Source organism: Eretmochelys imbricata, chromosome 1 (genome assembly GCF_965152235.1).
Source record: "Eretmochelys imbricata isolate rEreImb1 chromosome 1, rEreImb1.hap1, whole genome shotgun sequence".
Classification (NCBI taxonomy): Eukaryota; Metazoa; Chordata; order Testudines; family Cheloniidae; genus Eretmochelys; species Eretmochelys imbricata.
The window spans coordinates 268,853,514-268,867,642 of record NC_135572.1 but is presented as its reverse complement, the minus strand read 5'-3'; the positions used below and the strand labels follow the sequence as shown (position 1 = coordinate 268,867,642).

General features: G+C 45.4%; 1 protein-coding gene across 1 annotated transcript in view; it reads right to left on the bottom strand.

Moving 5' to 3' along the window:
• Positions 1-13,990, bottom strand: part of MEI1 (meiotic double-stranded break formation protein 1) — a 67,318-nt gene extending 53,328 nt beyond the window's left edge. Inside the window, exons 1-5 of the mRNA XM_077807596.1 lie at positions 13,853-13,990; positions 13,182-13,305; positions 7,235-7,285; positions 4,170-4,243; positions 3,409-3,514 (exon numbers count right to left, since the gene is read on the bottom strand). Coding sequence (XP_077663722.1) covers positions 3,409-3,514; positions 4,170-4,243; positions 7,235-7,285; positions 13,182-13,305; positions 13,853-13,990 — 493 coding nt within the window. The remainder of the gene's footprint in view (positions 1-3,408; positions 3,515-4,169; positions 4,244-7,234; positions 7,286-13,181; positions 13,306-13,852) is intronic.
• Positions 13,991-14,129: the final 139 nt, after the last annotated feature.

Below are 14,129 nucleotides of genomic sequence, written 5' to 3'. Positions count from 1 at the left end.
GATTCGCTTTGTGACCTTGGGAAAGTGACTGACTGTATCAGAGGGGCAGCTGTGTTAGTCTGTATCCACAAAAACAACGAGGAGTCCGGTGGCACCTTAAAGACTAACAGATTTATTTGGGCATAAGCTTTCATGGGTAAAAAACCTCACTTCTTCAGATGCATGGAGTGAAAATTACAGATACAAGCATATATATACAGGCACATGAAGAGAAGGGAGTTACCTTACAAGTGAAGAACCAGTGCTGACAAGGCAGATGTGCACAGGCTGAAATTGTGAACAAAGAGCATCACTTGCCCCATAACCTCAGCCGTATAAAACGCAACGCCATCTACAGCTTCAGAAACAACTCTGACATTATAATCAAAGGGGCTGACAAAGGAGGTGCTGTAGTCTTAATGAACAGGTCGAACTATGAACAGGAGACTGCCAGGCAACCCTCCAACACCACAGTCTACAGGCCACTATCCTCTGATCCCACTTAGGAGTATCAAAAGAAACTACACCATCTGCTCAAGAAACTCCCTGCTACGGCATGGGAACAAATCTACACGGACACACCCCCAGAGCCCCGATCAGGGGTATTCTATCTGCTACCCAAGATCCATAAACCTGGAAACCATGGATGCCCCATCATCTCAGGCATCGGCACTCTTAAGGCAGGATTATCTGGCTATTTGGACTCTCTCCTCAGACTCTACGCTACCAGCACTCCTAGCTATCTTTGAGACACCACCGACTTCCTGAGGAAACTACCATGCATTGGTGATCTTCCTGAAAACACCATCCTGACCACCATGGATGTAGAAGCTCTTTACACCAATATTCCACACGAGGATGGATTACAAGCTGTCAAGAATGGTATCCCTGATGAGGCCACAGCACACCTGGTGGCTGAGCTTTGTGACTTTGTCCTCACCCACAACCATTTCAGATTTGGGGACAACTTATACCTTCAAGTCAGTGGCACTGCTATGGGTACCTGCATGGCTCCACAGTATGCCAACATTTTTATGGCTGACTTAGCACAACGCTTCCTCAGCTCTCGTCCCCTAGCACCCCTCCTCTACTTGCGCTACACTGATGACATCATCATCATATGGACCCCCGGGAAGGAGGCCCTTGAAGAATTCCACCTGGATTTCAACAATTTCCACCCCACCATCAACCTCAGCCTGGACCACTCCACACAAGAGATCCACTTACTGGACACGAAAGTGCAAATAAGTGATGGTCACATAAACACCACCCTATACCAGAAATCTACTGACCACTATACTTACCTACATGCCTCCACCTTCCATCCAGGACACACCAAACGATCCATTGTCTACAGCCAAGCCCCAAGATACAACCAAATTTGCTCCAATCCCTCAGACAGAGACAAACACCTACAAGATCTTTATCAAGCATTCTTAAAACTACAATACCCACCTGGGGAAATGAGGAAAAAGATTGACAGAGTGAGACAGGTACCCAGAAATCACCCTACTATAGGACAGGCCCAACAAGGAAAATAACAGAACACCACTAGCCATCACGTACAGCCCATTATCAACGAGGCAGGTATTATATACTGACACACGAAGAGAAGGGAGTTACCTCACAAGTGGAGAACCAGTTTTGACAGGGCCAATTCAATCAGGGTGGATGTAGTCCACTCCCAATAATTGATGAGGAGATGTCAATTCCAGGAGACGCAAAGCTGCTTTTATAATGAACCAGCCACTCCCAGTCCCTATTCAAGCCCAAATTAATGGTGATAATTTGCAAATGAATTTTAGTTCTGCAGTTTCTCTTTGAAGTCTGTTTTCTGAAGTTTTTTGTTCAAGTATAGCTACTTTTAAATCTGTTATTGAATGTCCAGGGAGATGGAAGTGTTCTCCTACTGGCTTTTGTGTCTTACCATGCCTGATGTCTGATTTGTGTCCATTTATTCTTTTACATAGGGACTGTCCAGTTTGGCCAATGTACATGGCAGAGGGGCATTGCAGGCACATATGACATTAGTAGATGTGCAGATGAATGAGCCCCTGATGGTGTGGCTGATGTGGTTGGGTCCTCTGATGATGTCGCTAGAGTAGATATGGGGACAGAACAGGCAAAGGGGTTTGTTACAGGGATTGGTTCCTGGATTAGTGTTTCTGTGGTGTGGTGTGTAGTTGTTGGTGAGTATTTGCTTCAGGTTGGGGGGCTGTCTGTAAACGAGGACTGGCCTGTCTCCCAAAGACTGTGAGAGTGAGGGATAGGTTGTAGATCGTTGATGACATGCTGGAGAGGTTTTAGCTGGGGGCTGTACGTGATGGCCAGTGGTGTTCTGTTGGTTTCCCTGATGGGCCTGTCCATTAGTAGGTGACTTCTGGGTACCGTCATGTTCTGTCAATCTGTTTCCTCACTTCCCCAGGTGGTACTGTAGTTTTAAGAATTGATAAAGATTCTTGTAGGTGTTTTTTTCTGTCTGAGGGATAGGAGCAAATGCGGGTTGTATCTTAGGGCTTGACTGTAGACAATGGATTGTGTGATGTGTCCTGGATGGAAGGTGGAGGCATGTTGGTAAGTATAGTGGTCAGTAGATTTCTGGTATAGGGTGGTATTTATGTGACCATCACTTATTTGCACTTTCGTGTCCAGTAAGTGGATCTCTTGTGTGGAGTGGTCCAGGCTGAGGTTGATGGTGGGGTGGAAATTGTTGAAATCCAGGTGGAATTCTCCAAGGGCCTCCTTCCTGGGGGTCCATATCATGAAGATGTCATCAGTGTAGTGCAAGTAGAGGAGGGGTGCTAGGGGACGAGAGCTGAGGAAGCGTTGTTCTAAGTTAGCCATAAAAATGTTGGCATGCGGGTATCCATAGCAGTGTCGCTGACTTAAAGATATATGTTGTCCCCAAATCTGAAATGGTTATGGGTGAGGGCAAAGTCACAAAGCTCAGCCACCAGGTGTGCTGTGGCCTCATCAGGGAGACTGTTCTTGACAGCTTGTAATCCATCCTCGTGTGGAATATTGGTATAAAGAGCTTCTACATCCATGGTGGCCAGGATGGTGTTTTCAGGAAGATCACTGGAAGTGGCTGGCTCACTACAAAAGCCATTTTCCCTTTTGGCATTGACACCTCCTCATCAATTATTGAGAGTGGACCACATCCACCCTGACTGAATTTGCCTTGTCAACACTGGTTCTTCACTTGTAAGGTAACTCCCTTCTCTTCATGTGCCAGTATATATATGCCCGTATCTGTAATTTTCACTCCATGCATCTGAAGAAGTGGGTTTTTTTACCCACGAAAGCGGATGCCCAAATAAATCTGTTAGTCTTTAAGCTGCCACCGGACTCCTCTTTGTTTTAGTGTCTGTCTCACTCTTTCAGTTAGTGCCACTAGATGCTACCACGATATAATGAAGCATGACTCACCGTGTTCAATCACCAATATATCAGCTAACCCCGGGATGGCATCTGCCAGTTTGCCCAGGAGATTTAACGTAGGCAGGCTCCCTCTCATGGTGGCTGCCTTAGATAACTGGGGAGGGAAGAAAACGAACCACCTATAAGGATGTGGCCCAAAATGGGAAACACACACAAAATGGTGAACTCCCCTCACGGTGCAATGAACCCCTTGGAATGGGACCTTCTAAGCCAGTGGAACCCCCTTAACTGTTCAGGATAAATCAGCGGAAGATATGTGTTTGTCCAGCCAATTGTCCCTAAACACATCCACCAAATCTCCCAGCTGTAATCTCCTCCTGGTTTTTGCCCTGCTGCTGCACCCCCAAAGCTGATGTGAGGTGGATGGGGGAGCTGGCGAACTCTCTCCCAACCTCTGCTGTCTCCCAAGTGTCTGTGCTCTGGGGAAGCCTGACATTTTGTGATGAACCTGGCAATGAAGAGAGCACAAGCGAAGGGAGCAGGCCTGCCAAGCAGCTCCAGGTCTAAAAAGCTGCCCATATTATTGCCGCAGTAATGGAGGGAAAAGAGAAACCACAAAGGATGCTATGTTGCCACGGTGGAGGGGATATGATGGCAAAAATTCCAGGGCAGATGTCAACATTGCCAAAGTTACGAAGGCAGTGGCAGCATTTAGGACATTCCACAAGAGCCCATTCACAATACTGTGTAACTTTCCATATTTTCAAATTTGGGGGACCAAAGGGAGCAAGGAAATAATCTTTACTGACCTCTTTCTGGCTTTCATCCAACACACAGTGTACATACTGTTCCAATTTCAGATCCGCCACAAGTCGCACCAGAACTGAGCAGAAGAAACAGGATCAGTAACAATAACACATACCAGAGTTTACTCATAATACATCTTCCACACAGCTTTACCAGGCAAATGAGCAGCTGGAGTATGTGTTTAACGCATATATGGGTGCTTATAAAGCAGGGTAACATCTGCATTCCCTTTGCTGTTATGTGATATCCCTCCTGCCCCAGCTTGATCTTTCTGCAGTGAAGTCATAATAAACCCTGCATTAGTGACTGCCGTCTGTTTACAAGGAAATTAACTTCAAGTCACCAATTCAGCGTTTCGATATCAAGTTAAGGAAGAGATATCAGGCTGGAAAAGAATTAGTCCCTTATTTCAAGCACAAATACACACCTAAGTAGTGCACAGGGCAAGTTTCCCACACTTCCTTTCCAAGATTAGATAAGAACACAGTTGATGACCAGATATAATTTGAGGGGCCCTCATCTAGTACCAGGCTCTTCAATAGTACCTGTGGTCTTGTTACAGACCAGACTGTAATAACCTAGTGGACAGGGGGCTGAATTAGGACTCTGGAGACCTGTGTTTGAGTCCCAGCTCTGCTGCTGCGTGAGTGCTACTAAACCACTTTTCTCCCTCAGTTTCCCCAAATATAGGATGACGATACTGATCTCTTCTGTAAAGTGCTTTGAGGTCTACTGATGATAACAGCTAGGTGTTATTTACACCAATTGTGATTATTCTGCGTATCAAGTCCTATATCTTCAGCTGGGTGTCCCAATTGTATCTTTCCACCTCCTCAGCACCAATTAAGACCTCTTATTTTTGGCTCACAGTAACTGCAAGGAAGCCTTATTCCATCTGCCCTAGTGACGAGGAGGAGGTGGAATAATGGAAATCAACAAGAAACTAGGCTCACTAGATACCATTTGCACATCATTTTTGGCTTTACTAACAAAACAACTGGTGAGTTGCATGAAGCAAGACAACTGCTTTCCCAGTTAAAAAAAAAACTGTATAACCTCCTGTGCCCGTTGGTCACCTCTTGCTTGACATGAAGAACCAAAACAATTTCTGACATGTTTAGATCACAGGCTTTACATGGGTATAAGGAACATTCAGTCTGACTTAAGAGTAAAAGTTTTCCAGCAGAAAACCAAACAGACAAGAAAGCTATTATGAGGGTAATACACAGAGGATGGAGTCAGGGTGCAGTAACTCCTCACTTAAAAGTCGTCCCGGTTAATGTTGTTTCGTTGTTACATTGCTGATCAATTAGAGAACATGCTCGTTTAAAGTTGCGCAAGACTCCCTTATAACTCTGTTTGGCAGCTGCCTGCTTTGTTCACTGCTTGCAGAAGGAGCAGCCCGTTGGAGCTAGCTGGTGGGGGCTTGGAAATAGGGGGGACCAGAAGCCCCCCAATCAGCTCCCCTAAGTTCCCTGTGCAGCAGCCGCCCAGCAGGCTGCCAATTTCCGGGCAGTTCAGCTGTCCCTGCCCCCACTGCCGTGTGCTGCTCCTGCCCTCTGCCTTGGAGCTGCTCCTGGGAGCCTCCTGCTTGCTGTGCAGGTGGGAGGGAGAGGGGTGCTAATGTCAGGGTGTCCTCCTCCCCCCCACTCCTTTACCCCATCTCCACAGAGCGGGGGGGACACACAACAGGGCTCAGGACGGAGGGAGCTTGCTGGCAGCAGCAGCTGTCTCAACTTGCTGATCTACTTTAAAGGCAGTGTACTGTATTTAGAGTGGGGCCAGCGTACTTAAAGGGGCAATGCGCGTCTCTCTCTCACACACAGTATGTGTCTCTGTCTCTCTCTGACATGCTATCTCCCCTCCCTCCATTCCTGCTAACTTGTAGAATGTGAGGCTACATTAACAAAAATGTGTTAACCTTTGAGGGCTAAGCCAAGTGCTAGCTCATCATTTAGCAGTAATGCATTCCCTGGGAAATATGCCACCCTCTTCTACTCTCTGACTTCACCACCTCAACCAAGCTTCTCAATCGTCATTGCTGTGTACATTATTAAATTGTTTGTTTAAAACTTATACTGTGTATATGTGTGTGTGTATATATATAAAATATAGTCTTTTGTCTGGCGAAAATATTTCCCTGGAACCTAACCCCCCCATTTACATTAATTCTTTTGGGGAAATTGGATTCACTTACCATCGTTTCGCTTAAAGTAGCATTTTTCAGGAACATAACTACAACGTTAAGCGAGAAGTTACTGTATATTGTTTGACATTATATGAAGGGTTGTTGTGGGTTTTTCTTGCTTCCATTGTGTGGTTTGTTTTGGGCATTATATGCTTTTATGGAACATACTTTTTTCCGTTTATATTGTTAGAGTATTCAGTGACATGTTAACAGTGAAGTGTGGTTAACCCTTTGAATAAGTTACCAGGGAACTTGGTGGATTCTCCATCTCTTCATGGTTTCAAATCAAGACTCTGGGCCTTTCTGGAAGATGCGCTTTAGCCAAACACAAATTACTGGCTCAATACAGATGTAACAGGGTAAAATTTTAAGGCCTTCGTTATGCAGAAGACTAGATGATCTAACGGTCCCTTCTGGCCTTAAAATCTATGAAAACCTTCAGGTATGAGGCACCAATAAGTTAAACGGTTTTACGGTTTGGGAGTGTGCACATCTCAGAGGATAAGTAATGTGACACAGACACTTTACCTCTGTGTCACCACGTCAAGTCCAGCCCACATTCCTACTGACTGAAAATTGTTACCCTCCCTGAAGAGAGCTGGTTACTTCTCAGTTCAGCTCTTTAAGATTTTTGTGAGAAAGACACCAGTGGCAGCAGAAATGCCAAAGATTAAATGAGCTGTGGGTGTGCTTCCCCCAAAAACAACTCTTAGGAGACTATTCCCCTCTCACTGTGCATGCAAAGCACCCCAGCAACGAGAGGGAACAGCTGCTCTCTTCAATTTGTGAAGTTGCTGAGACTCTCAATATCAGCATCAGACCAGATACAGTAGATTCCTCTTCCCAACCTGCCAGTGAGACCCAGAACCTCCTTCTCACCTTCAGTGGGTAGATCCAGTGCACTGCTGTCTTCTGCTGTATGCAACATCCCTGAAAGATCAATTCACATATAAACCACAATTACGTAATATATCGTCCATATGAGATCATCAGTGTTGGGGCTTGTAATCTCTGATTTTGAAAGGACCGTTCAGGACTCTCGCTTTTTACCCATTTATTAGCCCTGCTTCACATGTGACCAACCTATCTTTCTGGTCAAGAATGAGAGGACATTGCTCTATGGGAGCAGGATACAAGGTGCTCCCTGTATCCAGTTCACAAGAGGCTGAAACATACAGCCTAACTTGTAATATTTTAACTTGCTTGCTGTGTTTTTATTTTTAGGGGGTATAGTGAGAGTTTTTTTTATTTTTGCTAAAATAATTGTTTCCACCCACCTAGGTACATACCCAATCCCCATCACCAGTGCATCTGAGTGTCTGCGGCTGGTATTATTAAATCCAACTCACAAAAGTCTGTTTCTAGAAACATACAGCACACTACCCAGAATCCCAGAAGTTACAGACTGTCTGTCAGATCAGCCTCTTATGTTCTACTCACTCCTGCCATGAACAGTTTTGTTCCTGTTCCCTTACAGCAGTGAACACTGCCAAACAGATTATCTAGCCTAAAATTAAACACTATGAGTATTAGAAATTCACATTCCCATGGAGACTATTCCAGAGGTAAACTGAATCTATTGTTACAGAAATCAGAGTAGCAGCTGTGTTCGTCTGTATTCGCAAAAAAAAAAAGGAGTACTTGTGGCACCTTAGAGACTAACCAATTTATTTGAGTATAAGCTTTCGAGCTTTGAGCTGTAGCTCACGAAAGCTTATGCTCAAATAAATTGGTTAGTCTCTAAGGTGCCACAAGTACTCCTTTTTTTTGTTACAGAACTGTTCATCATAATCTTTTATTTTCACAACCAGAACATAAGATTTGGTCATCATCCCACCTCCTGCTGCATCAGATGAGACTTCTAATCCAGTATCCCACCTCCTTCCACATTAGATTAGAGCACTGGTCCACCACAATCCCTTCTTCTGCCATACCGGGCCTGTTCCACCAACAGTATTTCTAGTTCTAGTTTTGTCCTTTTGCTTCTGATGCTTCAAAAGGACAAAAACCCTCCACATAAAACAGCTGACCAACTGAACAATACTGAGACACTGGATCTGGAGAAAGCAGTTTTATTTCCTGCCTCATCCCACCCCCTCTACATCATAGGATCAATTACCTTTATTACTGAATATTGTAGAGTTATCTTCCTTTCACTTTCCACATTAAATTCAGGCTATTCATGCCCACCATCATGATCCTTCACAATACCCGAGCCTGCATCTCTTCCCTCCTTCACTTTTAACCTCCCTTTCTTCTGCCTATGTTCCTCCCAAAATGCCCTCCTTTTTTATCCTTTTCCAATGTAGTATTGATTTAGATTAAATAAAGGGGCTAAAGGTGTTAACATAACCCAGTCACTGTCCAACATTAAACAGTATTAAACCAGGTCTGGAGTTTGATATACAGAGACTTCAGCCTGCTTAGTACCATGGCAAACATACCACTACATTTTTTTAAAACTTTTAAATTAAAGATAAAGCAAAGAAAGGAAAACAGTTAAAGGATTTGAAAGGTAAAGTATTAAACAAGGTTTTTATTTTAAACAACTTTTTGGGGGGGTGGGGAATTAGCTGGAGCGAGCTTTTAGAAGGAAAGAAACCTATTGTTTGACAGTTTTTAAATGTTAATAACTGTCCTTTTAGTGACAAGAGAAGAAATTGGTTGAGAGAGGCTTGAGCTGTTGGTGTTACTGTTGTTAACATTTGATTTTGTTTTATTTTAGGTGGTGTTTGGGATTTAGTTGAAACCAGTAGAGGTGGAAATGTCATTTGGGTCTTTTTTTTGGCCTGGTTTGGTCAGGACATTTTTTAGGATATGGATGATGAAAGCCTGGGGTCCCTGTAGATCATCAGAGTGGCAGCCATGATGGTGACGCTTCATTCAGTAGCCAATTTTTCTTCCAAAGTTTTTTAATTTAAGGACCACATAAGGAGTGTGTGACATTCTGTACCTCGTGGAAACACCCTACACCCCCACGTTCATCCTTATAATATGATTGTGTGGTATCTAATGCAAAATTTGTTATGTTGGGTGTCTTTGGAAGGCTCATGATGCACTTAGCATTATCGTGATGTTATAGTAATTATTGGCAAAGAGTCCTGTAGCACCTTATAGACTAACAGACGTATTGGAGCATAAGATTTCGTGGGTGAATACCCACTTTGTCGGATGCATCTGATGAACTGGGTATTCACCCACGAAAGCTTATGCTCCAATACGTCTGTTAGTCTATAAGGTGCCACAGGACTCTTTGCCACTTTTACAGATCCAGACTAACACGGCTACCCCTCTGATACTTGACAAAGTAATTATTGTTATAGTAATGTTATAGGTTGTAATTTCATGTATATAGTTATGAGGCTGAAAATGTGTCCTCATGGCTTAAAAAATGCCCAGACAAAAACTCTCCAAAAGCAGAGGGGCAGTTCACACCTCATCAGGGCATGTATGGGACAAACCCAGCCCAGCCTCACAGGAACAAAGGACACTGGCCTAGACAACCACAGAGGATCTGTTGGACTCTAGAGTGAGTCGCCCCCCTTCCTTTGGTCGGTTTGGGACTGTGATGAGGTAATGCTCACCTGACTCTGAAGGAGGGAGGGGGGCAAAGCCAAGGGGGAAGAAAGAACATGATAAAAGGGAGAGATGTTTGCTATGCTCTTCCTCTCTCTTCCACCTATATCTATAGACACCACTCCAAGCAACTGAAGCACTGATCAAAGAGGAGAACCTGGCTGAAGAGCAACCAGCCAGCCTGCAGTAAGAAGCATCTAAGTTTGCAAGGGCATTGAAAGTGTTAAGAGCAGCTTAGAATGCATTTTACTTTTATTTCATTTGACCAAATCTGATTTGTTGTGCTTTGACTTATAATCACTTAAAATGTATCTTTGTAGTTAATAAATCTATCTGTTTATTCTACCTGAAGCAGCGTGTTTGGTTTGAAGCATGTCAGAGACTCCCTTTGGGATAACAAGCCTGGTACATATCAATTTCTTTGTTAAATGGTTGAACTCCTATAAGCTTGCAGCGTCTAGCAGGCATAACTGGACACTTCAAGACAGCGGTTCCTAGAGTTGTGTCTGGGACCAGAGATATTGGCTAGTGTCATTCGATTGCACAATCCAAGGAGCAGCTTACATATCAGAAGTTGTGTGTGAACAGCCCAGGAGTTGGGGTTCTCACAACACAGCAGGGTAAAGCTGGTTCCCAGAGTAAAGGATTGGAGTGATCTAGCAAATCAGCAGTCTGGATAACACCAGGAGAACGTCACTTTATTTTGTCTACCAATTGGGCCTAGAATTTGATACATCAATTTTGTTTTTCTGGTGTGATAAATGAAGTGGGGGGGAGGAGTAGCTCCCTTTGATGGACACCCAGCCAGCCAGTTAGCTGTAAAATCCCTCTTGGTAGCTGTTTTCTACTTGCTTTACCTGTAAAGGGTTAAAAAGTCCCCCAGGTAAAGAAAAAAAAAAAGCAGCCACCTGACCAAAAGAGCCATTGGGAAGTTGGAACATTTTAAAATTGGGAAAGAAACTTTCCCTTTGTCTCCAGAGAACGAGACACGGAGCAGCAATGCTATAAGCAAGAATTCATCTTCCACACCTAGAAGAAATCACTGGACAGGGCATGTTTAAATAGACACGATTAGTTTTATTTCTTTATTTTGGCTTGTGGATCTAACCCTAGATGCTTTTGTTTTGCTTGTAACCTTTAAGCTGAACCTCAAGAGAGCTATATTGATGCTTATTTTTTGTAACTGTTTCTTTTAAGATCTAGCAAAAAGCCTAAGTTCCAAATGTATTTCCTTTCTTTATGTTTTTAATAAATTTTGCCTTTTTTAAGAACAGGATGGGATTTTTGGTGTCCTAAGAGGTTTGTGAGTGATGTTTGATTAGCTGGTAGCAACAGCTAATTTCCTTTGTTTTCTTTCTCAGCTGTTCCCCGGGGGGATGGGGTGAAAGGGCTTGAGGGTATCCCACAGGGAGGAATTCCCAAGTGCTCCTTCCTGGGTCCAAGGGTTTTTTTTTTTGCATTTGGGTGGTGGCAGCATTTACCACGCCAAGGCAGAGAAAAGCTGTAACCTTGGGAGTTTAATACAAGCCTGGAGTGGCAAGTATTAATTTTTAAAATCCTTACGGGCCCCCACCTTCTGCACTCAAAGTGACAGAGTGGGGATTCAGCCTTGACAACTGGTTTTACACTTTAAAAAACAAACAAACACCATCCTTGAGTTACGTCCGTAGCCTTTTTGTTTAGACTAATTCAGTTTTTCTGTCTCCCTTTCATATCTTTTCCCATTAACATTTATTCTTGATAAGTTACTTTGACATTTTAGGAACTTTCACATACTTTTTACAGTTGAGTTCTTAATTATGTACATTTGTAGGGCCAATTATTACACCATCACACTGGTCGTTTTGCCTTCCCCATGCTGCTGCCCTTGCCCTTGGACCTCCCTCCCACAGCTAGTGTACCAAAAAAACCAAAATCAGCTCATTCCAATCCCACTTTAATACTTATTATTATTGATTATATGTATTACAGTGACACCCAGAGGCCCCAGTTAGGACCCTATTGGGCCAGGCACTGTACAAACATACAGTAAAAGACAGTTCCTACCCCAAAAACCTCTCTACAGGAAGCCTTCCAAAATATAGAGAAGAGGTATTTTTTATGCTATTGCCTGTCTTTAAAGCACGCATTGGCCTCCTAAGTTATTGGATCCATGTGTGTTTAGCATTATAACTATAGTATCTAGGTCTGAATTGTCTGTAAACTCCTCAGGGCCTCTCTGCTCCCTTCACGTTTGTACTGGGCCAAATGCACAGGCTGTGCTCGGTATAACCTCTGTGAATAAAATTATTAAAATCTACAAAGCTGTGTTCCTAACAATGAACAGCATCATATATACACACAAAATAAGAAAACACCACTGAAATTATTCAATGTGCCAGGATAGAAGAACAAGAGGGAGGGATCTTGAGATGTATTTTCCCTTAAAGAGCAAGAAAAATCTCAAGCGTAAAGGAGATCTGGGGAGTAACAAGGCAGAAACAGAGAATCCAATATTTGTTCACTGAAACAACCAGCTTTTGGGACCTCTATGCACCCCACCACCTTCCCCTTCCCTTACTATTCCTTCGCTCAATGGGCCAACATTCCATAGCAACTCTTCCTACAAGGGCTGTGATGCAAACAAAAACTGATCGTGCATATGCTCTGGCCAGCAAAGATCATTCTTGGAAAGACACCTCTCCTAATCCCTGCCCTACTGTGATGCTGGTTGGAAAGGAGCAGGTGAATGGCCCTAAAGCTTCAATGAGAATTTCTACAAATTCCGAGATGTGGGTTGAAAAGGTATCATGTAGATTAATGTTTTGGATATTGTACTATTAAACCACACAATGTGTTCCTTCCACCCAGACACCTTTGGTTTTCTACCACTTCATCCCAAAGCTGCAGTCCCACCTATTCTATACCTCTGACAGTGCTGTGGAAGAACAGCAGTGCATTCTGGGAAGAGACATAACCCCCCAAAAGCTCTCTGTTTGTAGCAAGAGACAAAAAAAGAAGAGGAGCATGATCCACACAGACATGCTGGTTCTGCCTCCAGCTGGATGAGAAAAAACTCACATGTTCTGTATGAACTGGCGCAAGCATAGTGTTTCTCCGGGAGTGTAGTATTCATGACACAGAGCTTTGAAAGTCAAGATGGGGCAGATAGAAACAGGGAACACTGAGGCAGAGGGATCCCAGAAAAGTAAAGATCAGCACTGCCTTCCCCCATTAGCGGTATTAGTTAACATAAAGGGGGTGCTCTTACCAAAGAGGGTTCCTATGAAATGAACGCACACCCTTTCGTCCTGTGCTAGCAGCTGGAGGACTGGCACAGCATGCCAGGCCAGGACATCCCGGAAGCAAGACAGCACGTGTTTCTTGCGCACCAGCTGAAGGTTAAAGATGGAATGAAAAGTATCACTGGAGAGCTCCCTCATGACATGCAAAGGGGCTGAAGAAGACACGGGGACGAAAGCCCAGCGTGCCTAGGTGCCCGAGAGACCCACGCTGGAGCCCAGAAACGCAGCAGGGCACTAGCCCTATTCCCACATCAGAGACCAGGACTCAAGTCACAGAGGCCATCCCATATGAAAGTGACCTGGGAGGAATGGGCCGGCAGGGGGCGGGAAGGAGCCGGGCCAGGCAAGGCCCTGGGCGAGACCGGACCGGCTGGGGTCGGGAAGCCGGCCGGGCCAGGCACGGGCCGGACCGGCGGGAACGGAGCCAAGCCTGGCTGGGCAGAGGGCGGGGCGGGACTGGCGGGGGGCGGGGCGCCGAGGCGGACTGGGCAGGGGCGGGGCGGGACCGGCTCGGGGAGACGTGTGGGGACGCGCTGGGGGCGGGTGTGGAACCCGAGCCCCCTCCGCCCTCAGCGGCCAGCCCCGACAGGCGGGGCGGGGCGCGCTGGCGCGGGGAGGGCCTGGCCGGGCTCCGTACCGAGGCGCCGCCGTCCCCCAGCGTCTCGATGACGCAGGCCAGGCAAAGCGCCGGGGGCAGCTGCAGGAGCCAGCGCGAGTCGTGGCGCGCGTGGAGCCGCTCGCAGACTAGCAGCCCCGCCCCCGCGGCCGCTTCCATCGCGCGCCGCCTGGGCCTCGCCGCGAGCAGGCGTCACGTGGTTGGGGGGGGGAAGCGGAGAACTGACAGGGAAAGTCCTGCGCATGCGTAACTGGAGGGGCGGGGTTTCGTTTTGATGCATGGGGAGAAGCCCCGTGCG